This window comes from Mycetomoellerius zeteki, unplaced genomic scaffold (genome assembly GCF_001594055.1).
Source record: "Mycetomoellerius zeteki isolate Tzet28-1 unplaced genomic scaffold, Tzet1.0 scaffold323, whole genome shotgun sequence".
Taxonomy (NCBI): Eukaryota; Metazoa; Arthropoda; class Insecta; order Hymenoptera; family Formicidae; genus Mycetomoellerius; species Mycetomoellerius zeteki.
The window spans coordinates 392604-413025 of NW_017257309.1; the positions used below are offsets into that span (position 1 = coordinate 392604).

Here is a 20422-nt window from a genome sequence, read left to right on the forward strand (position 1 = left end):
TTGGCAAAACTAGTGCGCACTCAGTGCACATTAAAGCTGTTGTACACTGTTCTAAAAAAATATATATGTGAGATATCTCAATTGATAAAATGCTCAAAATTTATTTTATTAAATAGCACAATAAAATGTATCGAATATTTCACGGTTTAATTCGTTTATATATTGTTATTAAACGTATATCTTTACGTCGATTGTTATACAACGGCTTTAAAGTGCACTGAGTGCGCACCAGTTCTGCCAATGAAAAACGCTATTAAAGAGTAAATATAATAATTAAAAATAATATTGAACGACAAATCGGTCTATCCCGAATTCGCCGCGTTCTGAAAATGAAACGCAAATGCAATCAAGATGGCGAAGCAGTTCATCTCCCGCGCGATCAACTTCGTGCGCCAAGAGTAATGTAATGGCGTATCGGTAATGCGCGTCCTGTTCATGGCGAATATCGAATCTATATAAGTATCTATATGCGTTTTGAAATATTACAATAAGCGATAAATACAAATTTAACGTTACCATTTGATCGAATCGCGCCGCCACTCTCGGAGCCGATCCGTTCGCTGCCGGCGTCACTTTTGCAGTTTGCCGCGTGAACTGCGTGAAGTTGACCGCGCGTTGAAGACGAAGTTGTTTTGTCTTCAACCGTTTTGCAACCAGCGCATGGACGACTTCGCGCCAAAAACGACGCAACGCAATGGCGTGACTGCGCTGTATGTCTTAATTTTCGGCCAAACAAATATTGCAAAATACGCATTCGATTGAATCATTGTATGTGCTAGTGTTAACACGTACTGTTAAAATTTCGAGAAAGAAAATCATTATTTTAACGAAAAAATGCCGACAGTCTAAAGGTTAATAAATAACCATATACCTATTTAAAAATAAATTACGCACAACAAAAAATAAAATAAGCTATAACTGTTTAAATTAATAACATATTTAAAAAATTAACAATTAAATTGCAAAGATATGTCTATAATATATGTAAAATACGTAAATGTATATAACATATATTTGTCGAAAATTGAAAAATACAATTTATCAAAATTTTTATAGTGATCAATTTTTTCGGATATCCTATTTCGGGGTTTGGTACACGAAAAAGGCCGGGATGTCCACTCTCAGTCTGGAATCCATAGGCCGGTATTCATAGTCGATTCTTATTTCAAGACCGTCTTAAGTAATGTCTTCCCCCGGATCTACAATAGGATTTTATGCCTTAAGCCATAAGAAATGGGCGAATCACAGTCGATTATTCCCCTCGGATTCGACTGTAATTGGTCAATTCTTACGGCTTAAGTCTTAAAACACCTATTGTAGATCCGGACTTAAGACACTGATGCGGCCCTCTGATTGGTTCGTGACATCTTAAGACTGTACCTAAAGATCCGTCTACAATGGAAAGTTTTAGACCGTAACAGTAGGCAGTAAAGGAGATCGCAACTCGTAACAGTAGCCGTAAGTGAAATGGATTATTTCCATTTCGGTACTGCCTACGGCTTACGATAAACGTCTTGCGTTACTTTGACAGCGATTCTCAGCGAATTTTCATCAGTGAATTTGATACGCAGTTTCTGGATATCCGATATTAAAATAGCGCGATGTCTGACGAAGATGATAATATAATAAATAGCGTAGAGGATGATGACAACGAACACGATGTTTTATTCTTAAACAAGGTTATGGTAAAATCCTTGAGCATTTCGTAGCCTGTTTATAGGTCGAACCCACCAACGTCGTTGCTTTATTGTAATCCTTCTTCTTATAACCTGCCATTGCGACAGTAATAAACTGTGCCAAGATAAGCAAAATAAAAAGAAAAGTCCAATTTTTCTTATATTCATGATATTGCAAGTAGTGAGAAAACTATCACATTTTGCATGTAACCTCAAACGGTGTATTTTCTGATTTCAAACAGTCTGTTTTCTCATTGGCCGATTATATCATTACCACCATTCCATTGTAGACAGACATTGGCTGCGTTCAGCAGACTCAACAGTTTTGCAACCGTTTTATGATTGTCTGCTGAGATAGGACCATTCTTCTAGATTTAGAAGTATGATCCAATTAGCGCGAAGGAAACTTCCAACAGTTGCAAAACAACCGTTCTGCTGAACGCAGCCATTGTTGTAGAAATTGCGCTACTACCTACGTCCTACTTCTTTACGGCTTACAGCAGCTTACAGCCAATCTCATTGTAGACGGACCTTTAGACAGCCTTGAATATAAGATCTGACTATGAATACCGGCCATAGTCCGTTCTTAAACTCAAGCAAGGTTTTAAGATGCTAATACGATTCCCTGGCCGGTTTTCATAGTCAGTTCTTACTATATATTCAAGATCGTCTTAAGTTCAGCCTTGAGGTGTCATGAACCAATCAAAGAGCTGCATTAGCGTATTAAGACATTACTTAAGATGGTTTTGAAATAAGAACCGACTATGAATACCGGCCTCTGATTGGTTCATGTACTAGCTTAAGACCATCTCGAATCTTGAGCATTGTCTATGGATTCCGTTCTCAGGTTTCTCTCTGATAAAAGCCATCACACGTACAAAAATTTTAGTCGTAATCGTAAGATCGCAAGTAAAACGACCAATCACAATCAAAATTACGATCTCGCGTTTAAAAACGCTCGACTGTGATTGGTCGATTTGCTTACGGCCTTACGATTACGACTAAAATTTTTGTACGTGTGATGGCCTTAATAGTCGTACTTGTCAGTGCTCAGGATATTTCTAGCGGCCTAAATCGATATTTTGTTCTGCATGTACTGTCTGACAATAAAAAAAATCTCAGTGACAGTTATATTATAAATCATAATACGTATCGTACGTAGTAATATGACTTTTAAGCTGTTCTTATAATTTCTTATAAAACGTTTCAATATTTTTTGCATATGTAACACCAAATTTATAACAATTGTAAAATCAAAGAGAGTGGATATGTTATCCGCCGGAAATATCTGTGACTACATAGTTCAATATGCACGTTCTTTGCATAGAGGCGCTATATTCCGACAACCTAACCTTGAAAATTCTGTAGTGAGAATCAATGAGTAGAGTACGTCGTTGAATGCTTTGACGTTTTGATAAACACGATTGAAACATGGGTTTGTTTGGAAAATCACAGGAAAAAAATCCTAAGGAAATGGTAAGTTGCTTTAAAATATTCCTTTTTGTTCTCACATAACTGGTATGAATCATATTATATAGGTTCAAGAATGGACTCACAAATTGAGAAAAGAAGGTTATCAACTTGATAGACAGGTTAGAGGTAAGATTATATGTAAAAAAATTTTTTAAGAAGTCTTTAAAATTGAAAAATATAATTACAATTAATCAATAACAATCTTAATCTTCATATTGGAAACCCAAAATATTGAATTAACAAGCATTAGCATTAGATACATAAGATATGAAAATGTTGAAATCCTTATTCTCAATAAAATCTAGGAAAAATATAATTTTAGAAATATGTAATTAGTATTTTCATAGAATGTTTAGAATTTTTTAATTAATCTAGTCTTTCCTTTTATGTACTTTTTCATTCTACATTAATAAAAAAATAGTTATTCTAATATTATTAATATAATCAATGCTTTCTTGTATAGCGATTCAGAGAGAAGAAGACAAAGTTAAACGTTCCTTAAAAGAAGCAGCAAAAAAAGGAGATAAAGATGTATGCAAAATCCTTGCAAAAGAGATTATAAGGGCTCGCAAAGCTTGCAATAAGATTTATACTTCTAAGGCACACTTAAATTCTGTATCATTACAAATGAAAAATCAGTTAGCAACAATCAGAGTTGCTGGTTCGGTCTCTAAATCCACAGAAGTGATGCAAGCAATGCAATCTTTAGTAAGAGTACCAGAAGTAGCCGCAACTATGAGAGAAATGTCAAAAGAGATGATGAAGGCAGGTATTATCGAGGAAATGTTGGACGAGACGATGGATTCTATTGAGGATTCTGAAGATATGGAGGATGAAGCTGATGAAGAAGTTGATAAGGTAGATCATTAATTAGTAATATAATAATAGAATAAAATGAAATGATTTTTATTTTATTCCATATTTCATGAATTAGAGCTACTTGAAAAATTTGTAATTAATTTTTAGAATGTTTTATTAAAATTAATATACATACATAATTAACTACATTTTAATATAAAAGCTATATATTCTCTTTTAGATTTTATGGGAAGTTACAGCAGGTCAGCTCGGTACAGCTCCTGCAGTTGTCACAGAAAATCCTGGAATTGCTTCTACTTCTGCAGAAGAGGAAACAGAAGATGATGACAAAGAACTTGAAGAGATGAAAAACCGATTGCAAAGTCTTCGCAGTTAGATAAATAATTAAATAATTCAAAACTACTTGTATTATACAAATGTCAGGGAAATAAGTATCTTAATAACATTTATTAAATAAATAATACAAACTATATAAATAGTAGCACTTGCCTATTTATCATAATTATGTTATTTTGCTATTTAATGTAAATATTATATTATCATATTGTAGATACTGTTTCACTTTGTAGAGTAAGCATTGGAAGTACTGTATATCTATTTTCACATTCGTTATTAAATAATTTTCTTTATTCTTACAATTATAAATTACGAAAAATTGTGTAGATTGAGGCTAAAAAAATAAATTAAACGTATAGAGTAAAATTAAAAAATTTTTTTAATCAAAATTAAAAAAGAAAATTACAAAGATGATTGAATTAAGCTTTCAAAAAATCTTTAACTTTTATCATTTTTTTGTATTTTGCCATTTATAAATGTAATAGAAAAACTTCGAATTTGGCGTTGCTATCTTTTTTTGTTAGTTCGTAATGTAATTTGATGTTTAGCTATTTGCTTATAAATTTTTAAATTATTTATGAGTTGAAATGAGAAAAAGGCATACAGTTGCAGCAAAGCAAATAAACTATATAATACAGTATTTTTAACAACTTTATAGTGAAATGAATATTTTATGTTGAATAATATTGTTAACAAATAAATAAATTATAATATATATTTGTATTATTATTGTTATCATATATCAATGTTTTTGTCACGAGCGTATAAAAAAGGCACTAATTGTGTGTGAATAAGCTTTAAGAATATTTCCTTCAGAGAAAATAATTCAGACTCCTTTTTGAATTATTTTTTTATTAAAGAATAATTCTGTGCAATTAGTAGTATTTCTGCGCAAACATTGTTTAATTAATAAACATAATAAAAATTAAATAGGAATCAATTTATCAAACCTTTTTTACTTAACATAAATTTTATTTGTAATGACATTGTTACAATTATTATTTTTAACGCTTTATATATAAATACATAGCAAAAATTTTCCTCGACTATAAACATATACATACTATATACCGGGAGTGGCAATTTCTCTTCTTTTATAAATGACAATTTTTATAACGATGTGTTGTAGAGGAGAAAAAACTTTGAAAATAACATATTAATGATTAATATACAGTGCTGTATCTTTTCAGCATTTATATAATTTTGTCTGTAAGATCTGTGTTTATTTTATTTGGCAGAGAAACTGTGTTAACTCAAAAGCTATCTTTAATTATAGCTATCTTTTTTTAATCAATCGTTAATTACTTTCAAAAAATTGAGAAATGATTATCACTTACAAACAACTCACTTGTGGTATCCATCTCTATTTAAAAATAAAGGCAGTTTCAAAAAAGTTTTATAACATTTACAATACCATAAAATATATTATCATAAATCAATACAGAATACATTATCTAAGAGGAATCAAAACGTTACAAGTAAAACACAAAATACGAAGATTATCTTACAATTAGAAGGAAAAATAAAAACATACACAATTCTTATCCTTCTTTTGTAGCACAGTTTCTTTGTCAAATGTCATTTTTACACTATAAAATGAAAGCGCTATAAGTATGTAAATATTATATATGTATGTATGTACAGGTTGGCGCACAAAATGTCATACTATTTAATTATTTCATTAAAACTATATTTGCGAAGTATCAAGTTTTTTAACTATGTAGGCAAATTCCGCACTTTGTGGAAATTTTGTTAGTTGTAACATCACGAGTAGGAATTGGACGGAGGTGAAGGCGCATACATCAGTTTATAAGATAGCAGATAACGGACTGTTGACTTAAAATGTTGAGCATGAAGTAAAAGTTGTATTATTTTTTGCGAAAACAAAGAATGTGGCGAAGATGTTTCCGTTCACATCGTGCAATTGTGCCGTGTGTTAACTGAAGATTTGTGTTAAAAAATAGTCAAACACAAGGGCTCTCCAAGAGATTATAAGGTAAAACGTCAGTTATATTGAATATTACCCATTAGAGACAATTTTGCTGATTAATGCTATACCAATTCTGTACCAATTTTGTTAAAAACAAATTTATATGTAAAACAAATGGTATAACATTTTATGCACCATCTTATATATACACACACACATACACACACGCATACACACACGCACACATATATTGTTAATATAGAATATGTAGTTAATTATAGTGGTACGTTTTTTATGCACTAACTAGTCTATTCGTAAATAAATTGTTATCCTTTCTAATTGGATTCGGATATTAAACTTATTACCCTTTTGTTGATATAATTAAATAGAGTCAGGACTAGGATGCGCTGAGGAGACGCATTTTTTCTTTTGCCTCGAGGGTGACTCGGGTATTGAAATGTCTAGTCCCGGCTCTCTAAAAGAGCTCTTCAAATCGATAGCAAAAATAGTGAATTTCTAATTTATGTAATTTATGTAATTTTTGTAAAAGAAAGATAACCATAGAGTGACTTTTAAAAAAATATTTTAAATCTAAAAACTTAGTTTACTCTTAATAACATTAATTAATGTATCAAGGACCAATTTCCATGGGTTAAAAATGTATTAACGGTAACCGCACATAGTGTCTCGCTATTTTAAATATCGGATTCAATTAATTTTCGCACAAGAAAAGAATAAATTATGAATTTTTTTACATATCTGTTACATCACGATATTTCAAACCATCCACGCAACATTATTATGAATTTATTTGTACCCACTTATGTATATAGAATCTTATTAAGTGTTACATATTTTCCAAACTAGATTAGTTCTTAATCATTGGCCCTTATACTTTGAAAACTTAGTTTCCATATTCAGCTTTTATCTCTGTTCTAATAATAAGAGGCGTCATTTCCAAATTAATTGTACAATTTTTCGTAAAGTTAAAAAGGATGTTAAATTAGGTCCATTTTTCGGCTAAAATGATCACATATGTCAGTCAAGGTCATCGGGGAGTGCTCCTCTATACTGCATATTTACCATATCTTATTGCGTTATATAATTATGACGTCAAATTGTATGTCTTGTGGAATTTCTCTTCTCAAAAAGAAGCGTTCACGTGTTTAAATAATACAATTCTTATTGTTCAATTGTTGTCTTACTTTTTCTTACTTTCTCAATAAATTTGATAGCATAAATATGATAAATTTATTCGTTTTGATCACAATTTCTTCTCGACATTTCCCCAAGATAAGCGAAATATTATTCGACAATTCGACTCCACTTGAGTAACTGTTTAATATGATGTATTATATAATTTGTACATCTCGAAACTTTTTCATTTTGGTCGAAAAACGGTTTTAACTTAACATCCTCCATTGTATATATTTTTATTATTAATTCATAGCGACTTTGATGTTATATGTAAATCATTGGTGAAACGATAATATCATAAAACAATAATATTGCTATTAACTTTAATGCTTAAATTATATTTTTGCCATAAATATTAAAAGTTTTGCTTATATATATACTAAGGGCTATTTAATTAAAAACCGGCAATTAAATCATAGAAATTTAACAAATTATTATTAAAACAAAATTATAATTCTATTTCAATTCTTGGATTCTTTATTTCTTTATTTTCAAAAGCTATTTTATAGTATCTTTTTATAATCGCATTGTTTAAATAAATTTTGGGGGGATTCTTGAACATTATCCAATATAACATAATGAAAGAATTTATTTCATCATCAAAAAATGTATTAAATAATCATATTCGAAAAGATGGAAATTTCAGCAATATTATTTATAAATTTTGTCAAGCATTTTCTAATTAACAAAATTATGAAAAAATTATGAAGAAAATCTTGATTCCAAAATATAGGTTCGTAATTTCAGAGTTGATCAATTACCATGTTAACAATCGATAATTTCATCATCGCTCTAGCCTGTGTTGGTAATCGATGCATCAGTGGCGTCATTTTTTTGAAGAAATATTTAATCTCGCTGTTGATAGGAAACATGGTTCTTTTCATGGTTTTCGAAATTTTCTCCTGTCGTTTTTCCTTCTTGTTTGAAATTTTCTTCTTCATCAATTTTCTTTTCTTTTCTTCGAAATAGTGTTCTTCCTTTATCTGCATCAGTGTTAAGAGTTATTAAAGTCACATGGATTATTATTCATGAATACAATTACAAACATAAAACTATTTTTTATTTATATATCCATTAATTATTAATAATCAGTTCTGTATTATTTCAATTAATCATCATTTTATAACAATTATATATAATTTGTTATGTGTATGTAACTGAATTATGCTATATTTAATTTACAAGTGAAGGCCACTGTTCATGCATATAAAAACTTAATTGTTCTAAATTATTGATAACGTTTTAATTACAAAAACTTCAATCACGAAATTAGAAATAATTATAAATAACTGTTATTTCAAAAACACATTTGGAATTGTATATTTGTAATGGTTATTATAATAAATATGAAAATATGTTATTCAACTAACCTGTACTTCACTTTCAACATTCAATAATTTCAAAGGAATCACTTCTTCCTGTATTTGTATTTCATTAGAATGTAAAGTCTCTTCTACAGGTTCTGAAGACACTTTTAGAAATTCTACTAGATTTTTATCTATATTTCGTTTCTCATTTTCCAATATAACGGAAGTTTGGCCATTATTATTTTCCCAAATTTGTTTATTCGATCTATTTGTCATGTTCTTTGTCTTATCTTGCTTCTTCACCTTTGATAATTTTTGCTGTTGTTGCAATCGTTGTTGTTGTAATCGCTTTGGTGGTCGCTGTTGTAATCGTTTTGGTGGTCGCTGTTGTTGTGGTCGCTGTTGTTGTAATTGCTGTTGTGATTGCTGTTGTAGTCGCTGTTGTTCTTGACGCTGTTGTTCTTGTTCTGGCAAATCTATTTTGATCAGTAATCCTGGAGGAATACTTGATAAACTGTGAACTGGTATCGGAGCACCAAGAGTTGATATATTGCCAGTAAATGGTACTATAATTTTCTTAATGTTTGCTTGATTATTTGCAACATTTGAAGAAATATTATTAATTGTAATCGGCTGCAATTGATCTCCCAACTGAATCTTCCAATTAGTTGCAGATGGAAGAGGTAGTTTTTTAATTATTTGATTGTCCAAATAGTGGGGAACAGGCCTAGGAATATTAATAGAAGTCGGTCTTCGCGATTTTCCTCGTTTTTTTGCCAATGGCGCAGGTTTGTTGTCAATCTTGGGTTTTTTGCTAGACACTAATGGTCTGTCACGCTTAAGCGTCTTGGAAGGATCTTTGCTATCTTCTCCAAGATCCTGATCATCTTCATTTTGCTCTACAATATTTTCAGATTCAGAAATATCCTTAATTGTGGGTACTGCATCACATGGGCCAATTTTGTGGAAACTTTGGCCGGTCTGAAAATGTTTTGAACAAAGTACGAGTTTGCGTATTTGATTGGGAGACATTTTAAGTATATCTTCCCTGCCCAAGAATTGACACCAGCGCAAACATCGACCTATTTCGTATGCCGGGAATGGATGGAACTTGTAACGTTCAATTTTATTTCTTGGATCGGATCTTGACCGTCCACAAGCGGCACAAGCCTGGCTTTCCAATACTGTAATAGGCAGTGGATCTTTTTTGCACTTACCCGAAGGGCTGAAAAGCTTTGGTTCAGCCTGTAACTCAGTAATAGATTCTGTTTGGTCCTGTAACTCAGTAACAGATTCTTTTTTGTTATCTGGATTACGAATATTGGGAATTGCATTTTCTATTAGTCTTCCTTTAAATCCTGAGATAAATTGGGAACGATCAAAATGTTTGGAACAGATATAGCAGTAAAGGATTTCCTTTCTTGTTAATCTGTAATAAGAGTCTACACCAACGAAGTCCAACCATTGGAGACAGCGGAATTCTTCTCCAGGAAAATGGTGAAAAGTTGTTCCGTCATAATCTTCTGCAGGTGGATCTTTTCGTGTTCTTCCGCAAAGAATACATGTTATATTGTACAAACTCTGTTTAGGATCATAAATCGATGGAACTGCCGTCAAATTTAAACGGTCCATATATTCATTAAGAAAATCTTGCGGCTGGAAATGCTTGGAGCAAATCATACGCTGAAGAAGCTGCTTTTTTGAGAGTTTGTATAGATCCTCACGACCACAAAATTCTAGCCAACGACAGCAACGAGTTTCATCATTCACTGGAAAGCCGAAAAACATGTACTCCTCCTCACGATTGTTGGGGTTCATGCGTGAACGACCACAGACGACGCAAGGATGTGGCATGATTAGGATATTGCAAGTCTCAAAAGCAAATAAATCTGTATAGTTCAAAGTTGTAGTTATAAGTCTGAAAGATCAAACAGTTTTTTAATCTTTCATTTTCAGAATTTTAGCTCGAAAATATGGTTTTTGAATCCTTTTTCTTCATGGTTGAAATAGTAGCCCATAAAGGAATTCTCAAATTTTTTCTATCCATAGTTTACAGTTACAATTGTGATTTTCAAAATGTCTTAAAAATTTCTTTTTTTTATTTAGAGCTGCCAAATAATAAGTTTTTAAATCCTTTTCTTTTTAAAATTGATGTCAAATTTTTCTTCTTCGTAACACAATTACAGTTCTCAAAAATCAAGAGATTTTCAAATTAAAAGTCTTTTTCATAATATACAATTAAAATTATAATTTCTGAAGATTTTTTCAAAGGAGAAATTCTTTCTCTTCACTCTTTACAACACAATATTATATAAAACTTAACTGTGAATTTTGAGATAGAACTCTTATTTGGAACAGGTCTTCGAAATATGCTACCGTTACACCTGAAAATAATTCAACTTATGTTAAAGATGTTTATAATAAATAAATAAATAAAAGAAAATAGAAACAAATTAAGGACACCTTTTTTGTGCTTTACATCTTTATTTTATTAATTACTGTATATTTATTAAAAATTAACCTTTACAAAACGGAAAATGACTAGAATGGCGTTGAAACAGTATATTTTAAGTCAAGGAATAGAATAAATTACAATAAATGATAAACTGACTCAAGAAAAACCTGTAAAGTTTAAAAAATAGATCCCCCTCCGCTCTTTAAAGGTTAATTGTTATTTGCTCTTGTTCATTAGATTCAAAAGAGGTTAAGGTACAGAAAATTTTTTTAACTCGATTAATAAAAATGATAGCAACGAAATAGAACTCGATTTAAAATTGATTATACTATTTCTTTTACAATTTCATAAAACTTGTGATATTTATTTCCATATTTTGCTATAGTTTTAAAATTTGTTTTACTGAAAGACGTACGATCATTTGATCTTACCTCTTAATTAAACTTTTTTCCTATAACGATAAAACTGGAAGAGAACTTCGAAATCTGTATTTCACTGAAGTTCAAAATATCTGTATATTGTTGTGAAAAGATATTGTAAATTTATTTAAGGAGTTTCCCGCACTTGTTGCGCTTTCGTACGACGATGTAGGGTTATGCTTCTTTGCGCAGCATCTGGAGACTGGAATAGTAGACTAGTGGAGTAATCTAGAGTTAACCTACAAACATCACAATTTGATAGCTGCCAACACTTATTAATGCGTTACTGCGAGATAAAATAATATAAGAGAGTGACGAATATATGTATGTATACATGCACACACATATAAATAATAAAATTAATATTGTTGCTTAGGAAATAAATACACAGTATAGTAACAAAAATATTATTCATTTAAAAAATTGTGCCATGGCCATAGTAGGGTACTATACAATCAGTAGTTGATTACATATATATATAGTAATTGATTGTATATGATTTTATATATCTTTCCTGAAAGGTATTAGCCTTTTAAAGAAAAATATCTTAAGTGAATTTTTCAAACGTCCTTTTTGATTCCGTTACAATTATAAATTTCTATGCAAAGAGATTAAATAAATCCTTTATGTATGTATTCAATTTCCAATTCAGAGGATCAAGCTCTTTGTTAAGTTTTATCTAAAATATATTTAAATGCTTTAACGTATTATAATAGATAACATATCAGAGACTTTAAAAATAATGCCTCATATGAATTAAAGAGAGAGAAAGACAGATCATTATATATTATATATATAAAACTACATACATATTTCTAGATAATAGTTTTAGAAAACTGAAGAATTTGTATACATTTTTACACAACATATCGGTTTTTGTAATATGTAATTTTCATCTTTTCAAATATAAATTTAAGATAGTTTGAGCATACAAAAAACTCTGATTCGATTCCATAAGATTAATTTATTTTATCGATATTGTTTTTTTATATCTAAAAATCTGATCAGAGGTTTAAGAATTTCAAGAATTAAATAAGATTTATCTATTAAAGAGGAAGATTGACAAGATGACAGAGAATACTAATAATCCTTATGACATTAATGGACAACATTTCAATTCTGACATGTATTTTCAAAAGTTATTGAAGGTAAGTTAACTTGAGAAAGTTTTATGAGCTAGTTTTTATTTTATTAAAATTAAGTAAAAAGGCTCGATAAATTAAATAATATAACAAAGAAAGGCTACAAGCTTAAAACAAATAATTTAATATAAATTTTGACTTACATAAGAAAATAAACAATAATATAAAACATACCTTTTCGACCAATATCAGGTCATTCACAATGTTGACAAAAAAAAAGTATTGTAATATAAAAATTAGAAATTATAATATTCGTTAATTAATAAATCCTATCCTAAGCTGTTCAACAAAAACGCGATCTAGACTATGTCCAATTAGATAAATACATATAGAAAATACTAAAATATATATAAAAAGATAGTAATAAAAAAAATTAATTGTTCTGAATTAGACTAATAAATTATAAAATATATAAATACCTTAGTTAATGAGAAAAAATAAATGTCTCTTTCTCCTTCTTAGTTTTTCCTTGATCTACCATTCTCCCCCCATAGTCTAATATTCTATACCTCCTCTTATCTATCTACAAGTTGACATATATTCGGCGCTTTTATGAATCTTATTTATCTAATTGGACATGGCCTAGATTGCGTTTTTGTTGAACAGCTTAAAATAGGATTTATTAATTATGTTAACGAATATTATAATTTCTAATTTTTATATTACAATACTTATTTTTTGTCAACATTGAGAATGACCTGATATTGATCGAAACGTATGTTTTATATTATTGTTTATTTTCTTATGTAAATCAAAATTTATATTAAATGATTTGTTTTAGGCTCGTAGCCCTTCTTTGTTATATTATTTTATTTTATTCCTTTTTATTCATTATTTTCTTATTTTTTCTAAAATAAAATTGTTATTATATATATTTTTGAAAAGAATATATCTTGTATTTTATATAATAAAACAAAATACTGTTTACACTTTTCTTTGGATTATTTATCAGGAGTGCACATTAAAACAAATTATGGATCACGAAGCAGAGATCCTAAAAAATACTCAAGCATTACATTCAGATATGCAAACCTTGGTATATGAAAATTATAATAAGTTCATATCTGCTACCGATACTATACGCAAGGTAAATCATCTTTTAAGAAATTATTAGATTTGTCTTTAATTTTTTAATTACATTTTAGATGAAAACTGATTTCAAGGAGATGGAGGACAACATGGATCTTTTAGCACAGAATATGGAAAGCATCACTTCTTTTTCAGAGCAGATCTCTTCAACTTTACATGGAACAAGACAACAAATTGCTAAACTCTCCTCTGTACACACTTTGTTGAAAAAATTACAATTTCTTTTCAAGCTACCTGGCAATCTTAAGGATAAAATAAACGAAGAAAAATATGCAGAAGTACGCATTATATCTTTATATATGAATATATAATATATAACATAACAGTAGTATAAAATCTTTTATGTCAATTCTCTCTTAGTTTTTAAATTATAAATGATAAATTATTGTTGCTCTTCAGGCAGTTCAAGATTATGTCCATGCGCAAAGAGTTTTAAATCAATACAGCAACATGCCATCCTTCCAAGGCATCCAAAAAGACTGCGAGGATATTTTAGAAGAATTAAAATCTAAACTCAGGTTACAATTTCATAAGAGAGACGCTTCTGCTAAAACATTAGCCGAAAATATAGATCTTTTGCTACAATTAAAGGAACCAGCTGATTCATTATGCACTGAATTCTTGATACATGCTGAAGAAAGATTAACGGAACAATTAGATATTTTGAAGGATATGTGTGAAAACGATATTATAGAGTTTGTAGACATGGCTTCTTCAGGATTTCTTAGTGATTTATGTCTAATTGTGACTTCCTACAATGATATGTTCATAAATCGATCATTGGAAGACGATTTAATTGATGATTTTGAAATAAAAGCTATGGATCCATTTATATATATAAATAAGTTTATTTTGAGCAATATGAAAAAATATTTTGATTTAATGAGCAAAAGAGTGGAAGATGTAGCAGATACAGCGATTTTAGTAAGAGCTCTTGATAGATTTCATCGCAGGTTACAAGCTATGAATACGTTGTTCAAGGAGACAGACTTTACTAGGTGAAGAAAAATAGACATATTAAATTTAAATATAAAAATAATTTAGAATACACACACACACACACGCACACACACAGGCACACACACGATATTAACTATAAATATAATAAATTAATATAATTTTGCAGAATTGGTACTGATCTTGTTGTAAATGCTGGCCGAAAACAATGTCGCAATCATTTGCATAGTCTGAAACAACACTTGAGTGAGATTTTAGTGAAAATAAGGCAGACTTTAGCTACTAAGGTCACACAGGATGGTGATGGAGGATTAGCGGAACTTCAAGCTTTGCTTATTATGCCCACTATTGAAAAAATTAAAGGAGTTTTACAGGATTTATTGGTTTGTACCTCTAACTCAATTCTTTATTCAATGTTTTAGGTTTTTTATTTTCTTAAATTTTTAAATTTCTAATTATATTATTTAATTTAAAACAAAAAACTTAGACTCTCAAAATTTAAAACAATATATAAACATTTAAAAATATAACGGACAAGTGAGAGTAACTCTGCAAGATTTTCAATTCATAATTTTACAAAATATATTTATGTCTTCATTAGATTGCTTACATTCAGTTCAAATGTTTTGGTTCACTTCGAGCCATCATCAGTGAAGTACAAAACAATGAATGAGTAAAAAGGTGCAACAAATAATAAAAGCCCGGAATAAAGGCATATAAGCACATAATACATAAAGCATTAACAATAAATGTAACCTGACAAATAACAGTCTAAATTTTACTGCTTTGAGAAAGTAGAATCAAAATAAAAATTAAACATGTGAAATTTAAATTTATTAATAATGTTCATGTAGGCATGGTGCAAGAACTCCGTATTATTTAATATAGTTCTTAAGATTAATTCTTAATTATGTCATTAATATTTTCTGATTTAATATGACTTAATTTTATTTGTAACTTAATTATATTTTATTTTCTATTCTGTATATAATTTTTTCTGTGATTTGTCATTTAAAATCTTTCTTCTCCTTTCTTTGATATATTTATGTTGCATCTTCTATTTTCCTAATAGTAAATAAGAACCATGGAAACTTAAGTTGGTTATAATTGTTCCAGGTATTTTTACAGCCAGACTTGTCATTCAGTTTAAAAACGCAATTTTTGCAAAGTTTCTGTGTAGATGAAGTCAGAGAAGGATTAGTAATCGGTTTTTTACATCATCTCACAGCTACAGTAGCTGGATTTTGCAATGGATCTGATGTACCCAAATTTCCACCCACCCTATTACTTCTGCTCAGTAAAATGTGCATCGAGTACAAGGAAAGCAACGTCCGTTATCTGGTATTCAGAAATGAAAAGATTAAAAAAATGTTTTAATTAATTATGACCATTATGATACATCATAATAATAAATAAACTAGTATAAATAAATTAAGATGTACAAGTTTATACATGTATTAACTAATATATTTCATTTATATTTTGCAGCTTACGACCATCGACGATCTTTTCAGTATTGATCAATATGCATCTTCAGAAAATATCATAACTCCCGGATCAGAAATGTGTGATAGTTTTCAAGAGGCTGCTCAGAATTTGTTAAATCACTATGTACGAATTCAGGGATTGACAGTATCCCAAATGCTGAGAAAATCCGTAGAGACCAGAGATTGGTTGCACACGATTGAACCTAGAACCGTGAGAGCTGTTATGAAGAGAGTTGTCGAAGATGTAACTGCCATTGATGCACAAGTTGCTGCTTTATACGATGACAATGATGGTCAGGTCGATAGAAGTAGCGACAGTAGTAGAAAGACTCACAGGTAAAAGATTTTCACTTGAACAATTTTTTAATTTAATATTTAGTTTTCATGTAAATGTTATCTGGAAAATATTAATAGAAAATATGATTATATAAATTTTTAGAGTCTAAATGTGATATTTTTAAATTTTCTATTTTGAAATTTATTATTTTGTTATCATTGAAATCGGGTTTGGAATACATAATAAAAATTTGTTCTAGTGTTAGCATATCTAGGCAACATTATAGATCAAATTGGTCATCTTATACACCTAGTCACATCGATTCTTCTCTAGTGACGAATATCCATAAATTGTTCTCTGAACGAATCGAAATATTCTCTTCTGTACAATTTAACAAGGCATCTATTCTAACAGGAATCATCAAAATAAGCTTGAAGGTGATATTAATATTTTCATAATAATAACAATAATAATAACAATTATAAATAATATTTTAATATAATGTATTTAATATACATAAGAATATTTAACTACGAAGTAGTCGTTTTAAATATTCTTATGTATATTAATCATTATGTATATTAATCGTTATATATTATTGTATATATTATCGTTGTACGAGCAAAATTATAAGGATGTAAAAATCGACATATAATTTAAATCATGTTCAACAGAATTGAATGATACATACAATTGTCAAATGATAAACTACCGTTAAGAAATCAAAATGTTAGATCTTTCTTCATATTTCATTTACTTTGTCTGTGCGAATGGTCTTGATGAATATTTTCAAACAGAGAAATCTCAAAACTTTAGTCGTCAAACAATAAAACATTATTTATAGAGAATTCATTAATTAGTGAGAATTGATTATATGTCTAAATATTGTAGTCAGTTTTCAAGTGCCATCGTTACGATAAAATAATCAAAGATTTATCTGATTTAAATTTTGGTCTCTTGTCGTTGACATCTTCCACGGATGAATAATTATTGATCCGTATGAATTATTCATTCGTGGAAGATGTCAACGACAAGAGATCAAAATTTAAATCAGATAAATCCTTGATTATTTTATCATAACGATGGTACTTGAAAACTAATTACAATATTTAGACGTATAATCAATTCTCATTGTATGTATTATTCAATTCTATTGAACATGATTTAAATTCTATATAGATTTTGAAAAAGTCTCTGTAAAGTCGAAACGTTAATCAATATTGTAATTGTGAGAAAATATATAGCGTTAAGCGTTTTTACATCCTTATAATTTTGCTCGTACAAGTCGTTTTAAATATTTTTTTAATTTATACCATTTAAAAAAATTTATATATCATTAAAAATATTTTTTAAATATTTTATATCATTTATTATTAATTAGATCACAGTATTAAATTGTTATTTTTTAATAATATTTATTATTTTTTAAAATTATTTTATAATATATAGAGGAATAAAAATTTGTGCGAAATAATACTTCTAGCAGACATTGTACTGGCGTAATAATCACTCAGGTGCAGAGTAGTCGCAATGACAAAATAGCACGACTATTATCCACTTTATGAAGTTGATTCATCCTTCCAACTCTGCCATCGTTCACTACGCAATATGTTTCATGCTTTTGCCATGCTTACGTTTAGTTGAATAAAAAATTAAATTAATAATTATTTTTTAATAATAATAGTAATTTTTTATAATAAGATTTTAAAATGTATTATACAAAAAAGAATTATTTTGTTGTATAAAAAAGTTATACGAAGTCATAGGATCATCTAATTATTAAGTTTCTTTAATATTTTCTGTTTAATTTGTATATACAGACTTTCCTTGAATGCGTGAGATTGCGAACGTTCAGCAAATATGGTTTACAACAAATTCAAGTGGATACTCATTATTTGCAACTTTATTTATGGCGATTCGTGTCAGATGAAAAGTAAGTGAGATTTCGATTTAATTTTATAAGTTGAAATAAATAATTTATATGTATGTGTATAATGTATGAATATATATTTACTTACACTTATTATTATTTTTAGTGTGGTTCATTTTTTGCTAGACGAGATTTTAGGTAGTGCAGTCCATAGATGTCTGGACCCTGTTTTGATGGAGCCCAGCGTAGTGGACATTATTTGCGAAAGAGGTTGAATTATGAACGTTAATAAATTATCTTGTACAGTCATACATAGAAATATACCAAAATAATATATCATGGTAATATATGCAATGTAATTTGTAAAAATATCTTGAAATAATATAATTATTATTGCTGTAATATTTAAATATATATATTATGTAATATATATCAAATAATAAAATTAACAGTTAAAAATTAGGATTAAATTATGCACAATAAGCACACTGTTTCATTTATTTTATAATATATAATCTCTTATTAAAAAATCCCCAAACTTTTCCTTTCATCTTTTTCTATCATGTTGTGAAACTGATTCTGATTGTTCTCATCCCTATATATATATATATATATATATATTCTGTTAAAAGTATAAAGCTATTGGAAGCAGTATATGATGTAAGAAACAAAACAGAGTCAAATGATTTAAATAAATCTGAATTCTTCTTTATCATATTTTGTACTTTCAAATTTTTTCACCGAATTCTCTTCACACTTTTAAATTCTTTTTTTAAGAAATTTATATTTTTTATCATCTTACATTATATATATTATAAATAAAAATAAAAATTATATCTCATATAACACAATACATTTTTAAATATTTTTTCTTATATTTTTATTTTGCTTGTTTTTTGGATTTTTATTTTATCTATGTTATAATCATTTTTATCATTTTATTTATTTTTTGTTTTCTTTTTTTTCATCTTTTATTTTATAGCACAACTTAATATCATGTTACAATAATACCTTTACAGTACCCTAATTCATCAGAATATTATCGATCAATTAAGAGACGAATGGGATCGCAATAAGTTTATCGTTTGTATAGGATACCAAAGAGAACTTGTTGGTTGTAACCCCTTGGCAGTAGCTATCTCTCGACTTAATTCGGACTTCCTCTCTCTTGGGATGAGATTCATTCGGCGAGTATCCGGCCTGAACCCACGCATGGCATTCTATTCAATTTAATAACGCTCCCCTGAAACGCTTTCGGCAAACTGTGACTCTGTAAAATTTGATTCTGAATTCTTTTACAAAGAGCTGAGTTTATATTAATTATTATTCTAATCTTAAAGAAGAGGACACTTTAATGCAATAAACACAATAGTGTCTACAAAATATTCTATATATTTTTAATTTCTTTCACGTTTAAAAAATTAGAATAACTTAAATTAAAATAAGATTAAAGATTTATCTCTATCTTTGATTATTACTTTATTCTCAAAATTATCATTTTATTTTCGAAATCTTTTCTTAATACATCTCAAATAAATTTAATTTCATATTCTCTTGATTATAGAATATTCGCTTTTCGCTTTATATTATCGATCTTTGTATATATCAAATTATTATTAAATCATAGCAAAATTAAATGTTAATTAATCAATTTTCAGAAAATTTTTGAGATTATAAAATATACGTAACAGAAAAAATTTAATAACATATTTTTTACGTTTCTCAAATAAAAAGAATACGAAATTAAATTTACTTAAGATGCGTTGAAGAGAGATCTCGATTATAAAATGATCTCAAAGATAGAGAGACAACAAACATATGGCAGCAGACACGTGATATCTCAAGAAACACCTGTGCATGTGTAACTTGTTGGCAATTTCTCGTGGCATTCCATCTGAAACTGCTGCTACATATAGATACCAATCGTACTTCCAGCTACGACGTGTCAAAGTGAATTAATAGTTATGTGAAGCGTTCGTTTCAAAGGC

At 28.9% G+C, this 20422-nt stretch overlaps 3 protein-coding genes across 5 annotated transcripts in view; 2 read left to right on the top strand and 1 right to left on the bottom strand.

Moving 5' to 3' along the window:
* Positions 1-4388, top strand: part of Vps24 (vacuolar protein sorting 24) — a 5427-nt gene extending 1039 nt beyond the window's left edge. The window contains exons 2-5 of the mRNA XM_018451823.1: positions 3059-3152; positions 3215-3275; positions 3613-4007; positions 4189-4388. Of these exons, the coding sequence (XP_018307325.1) occupies positions 3108-3152; positions 3215-3275; positions 3613-4007; positions 4189-4344 (657 nt within the window). The 5' untranslated portion in view covers positions 3059-3107 and the 3' untranslated portion in view covers positions 4345-4388. The remainder of the gene's footprint in view (positions 1-3058; positions 3153-3214; positions 3276-3612; positions 4008-4188) is intronic.
* A 3781-nt stretch (positions 4389-8169) lies between these two features.
* On the bottom strand, positions 8170-10772 carry LOC108725047 (uncharacterized). The gene is made up of 2 exons (XM_018451820.1): positions 8802-10772; positions 8170-8414 (listed from the first exon to the last, which is right to left on the bottom strand). The coding sequence occupies exons 1-2, from the start codon at positions 10590-10592 to the stop codon at positions 8175-8177; spliced, it is 2031 nt and encodes a 676-aa protein (XP_018307322.1). The 5' UTR covers positions 10593-10772; the 3' UTR covers positions 8170-8174.
* Positions 10773-11847: 1075 nt separating this feature from the next.
* On the top strand, positions 11848-18769 carry Vps51 (vacuolar protein sorting 51). 3 transcript variants are annotated; one of them, XM_018451818.1, is made up of 11 exons: positions 11848-11936; positions 12665-12760; positions 13707-13841; positions 13900-14121; positions 14243-14841; positions 14970-15183; positions 15917-16141; positions 16289-16623; positions 16824-17001; positions 18385-18497; positions 18601-18769. In XM_018451818.1, the coding sequence occupies exons 2-11, from the start codon at positions 12680-12682 to the stop codon at positions 18707-18709; spliced, it is 2211 nt and encodes a 736-aa protein (XP_018307320.1). In that variant the 5' UTR covers positions 11848-11936; positions 12665-12679; the 3' UTR covers positions 18710-18769. The 3 variants fall into 3 exon arrangements, with proteins under 3 accessions (XP_018307320.1, XP_018307319.1, XP_018307321.1); XM_018451817.1 differs by lacking the exon at positions 11848-11936 and having other exon boundaries at positions 12627-12760; XM_018451819.1 differs by lacking the exons at positions 11848-11936; positions 18385-18497; positions 18601-18769 and adding an exon at positions 18051-18155 and having other exon boundaries at positions 12627-12760.
* The last annotated feature ends 1653 nt before the right edge of the window (positions 18770-20422 follow it).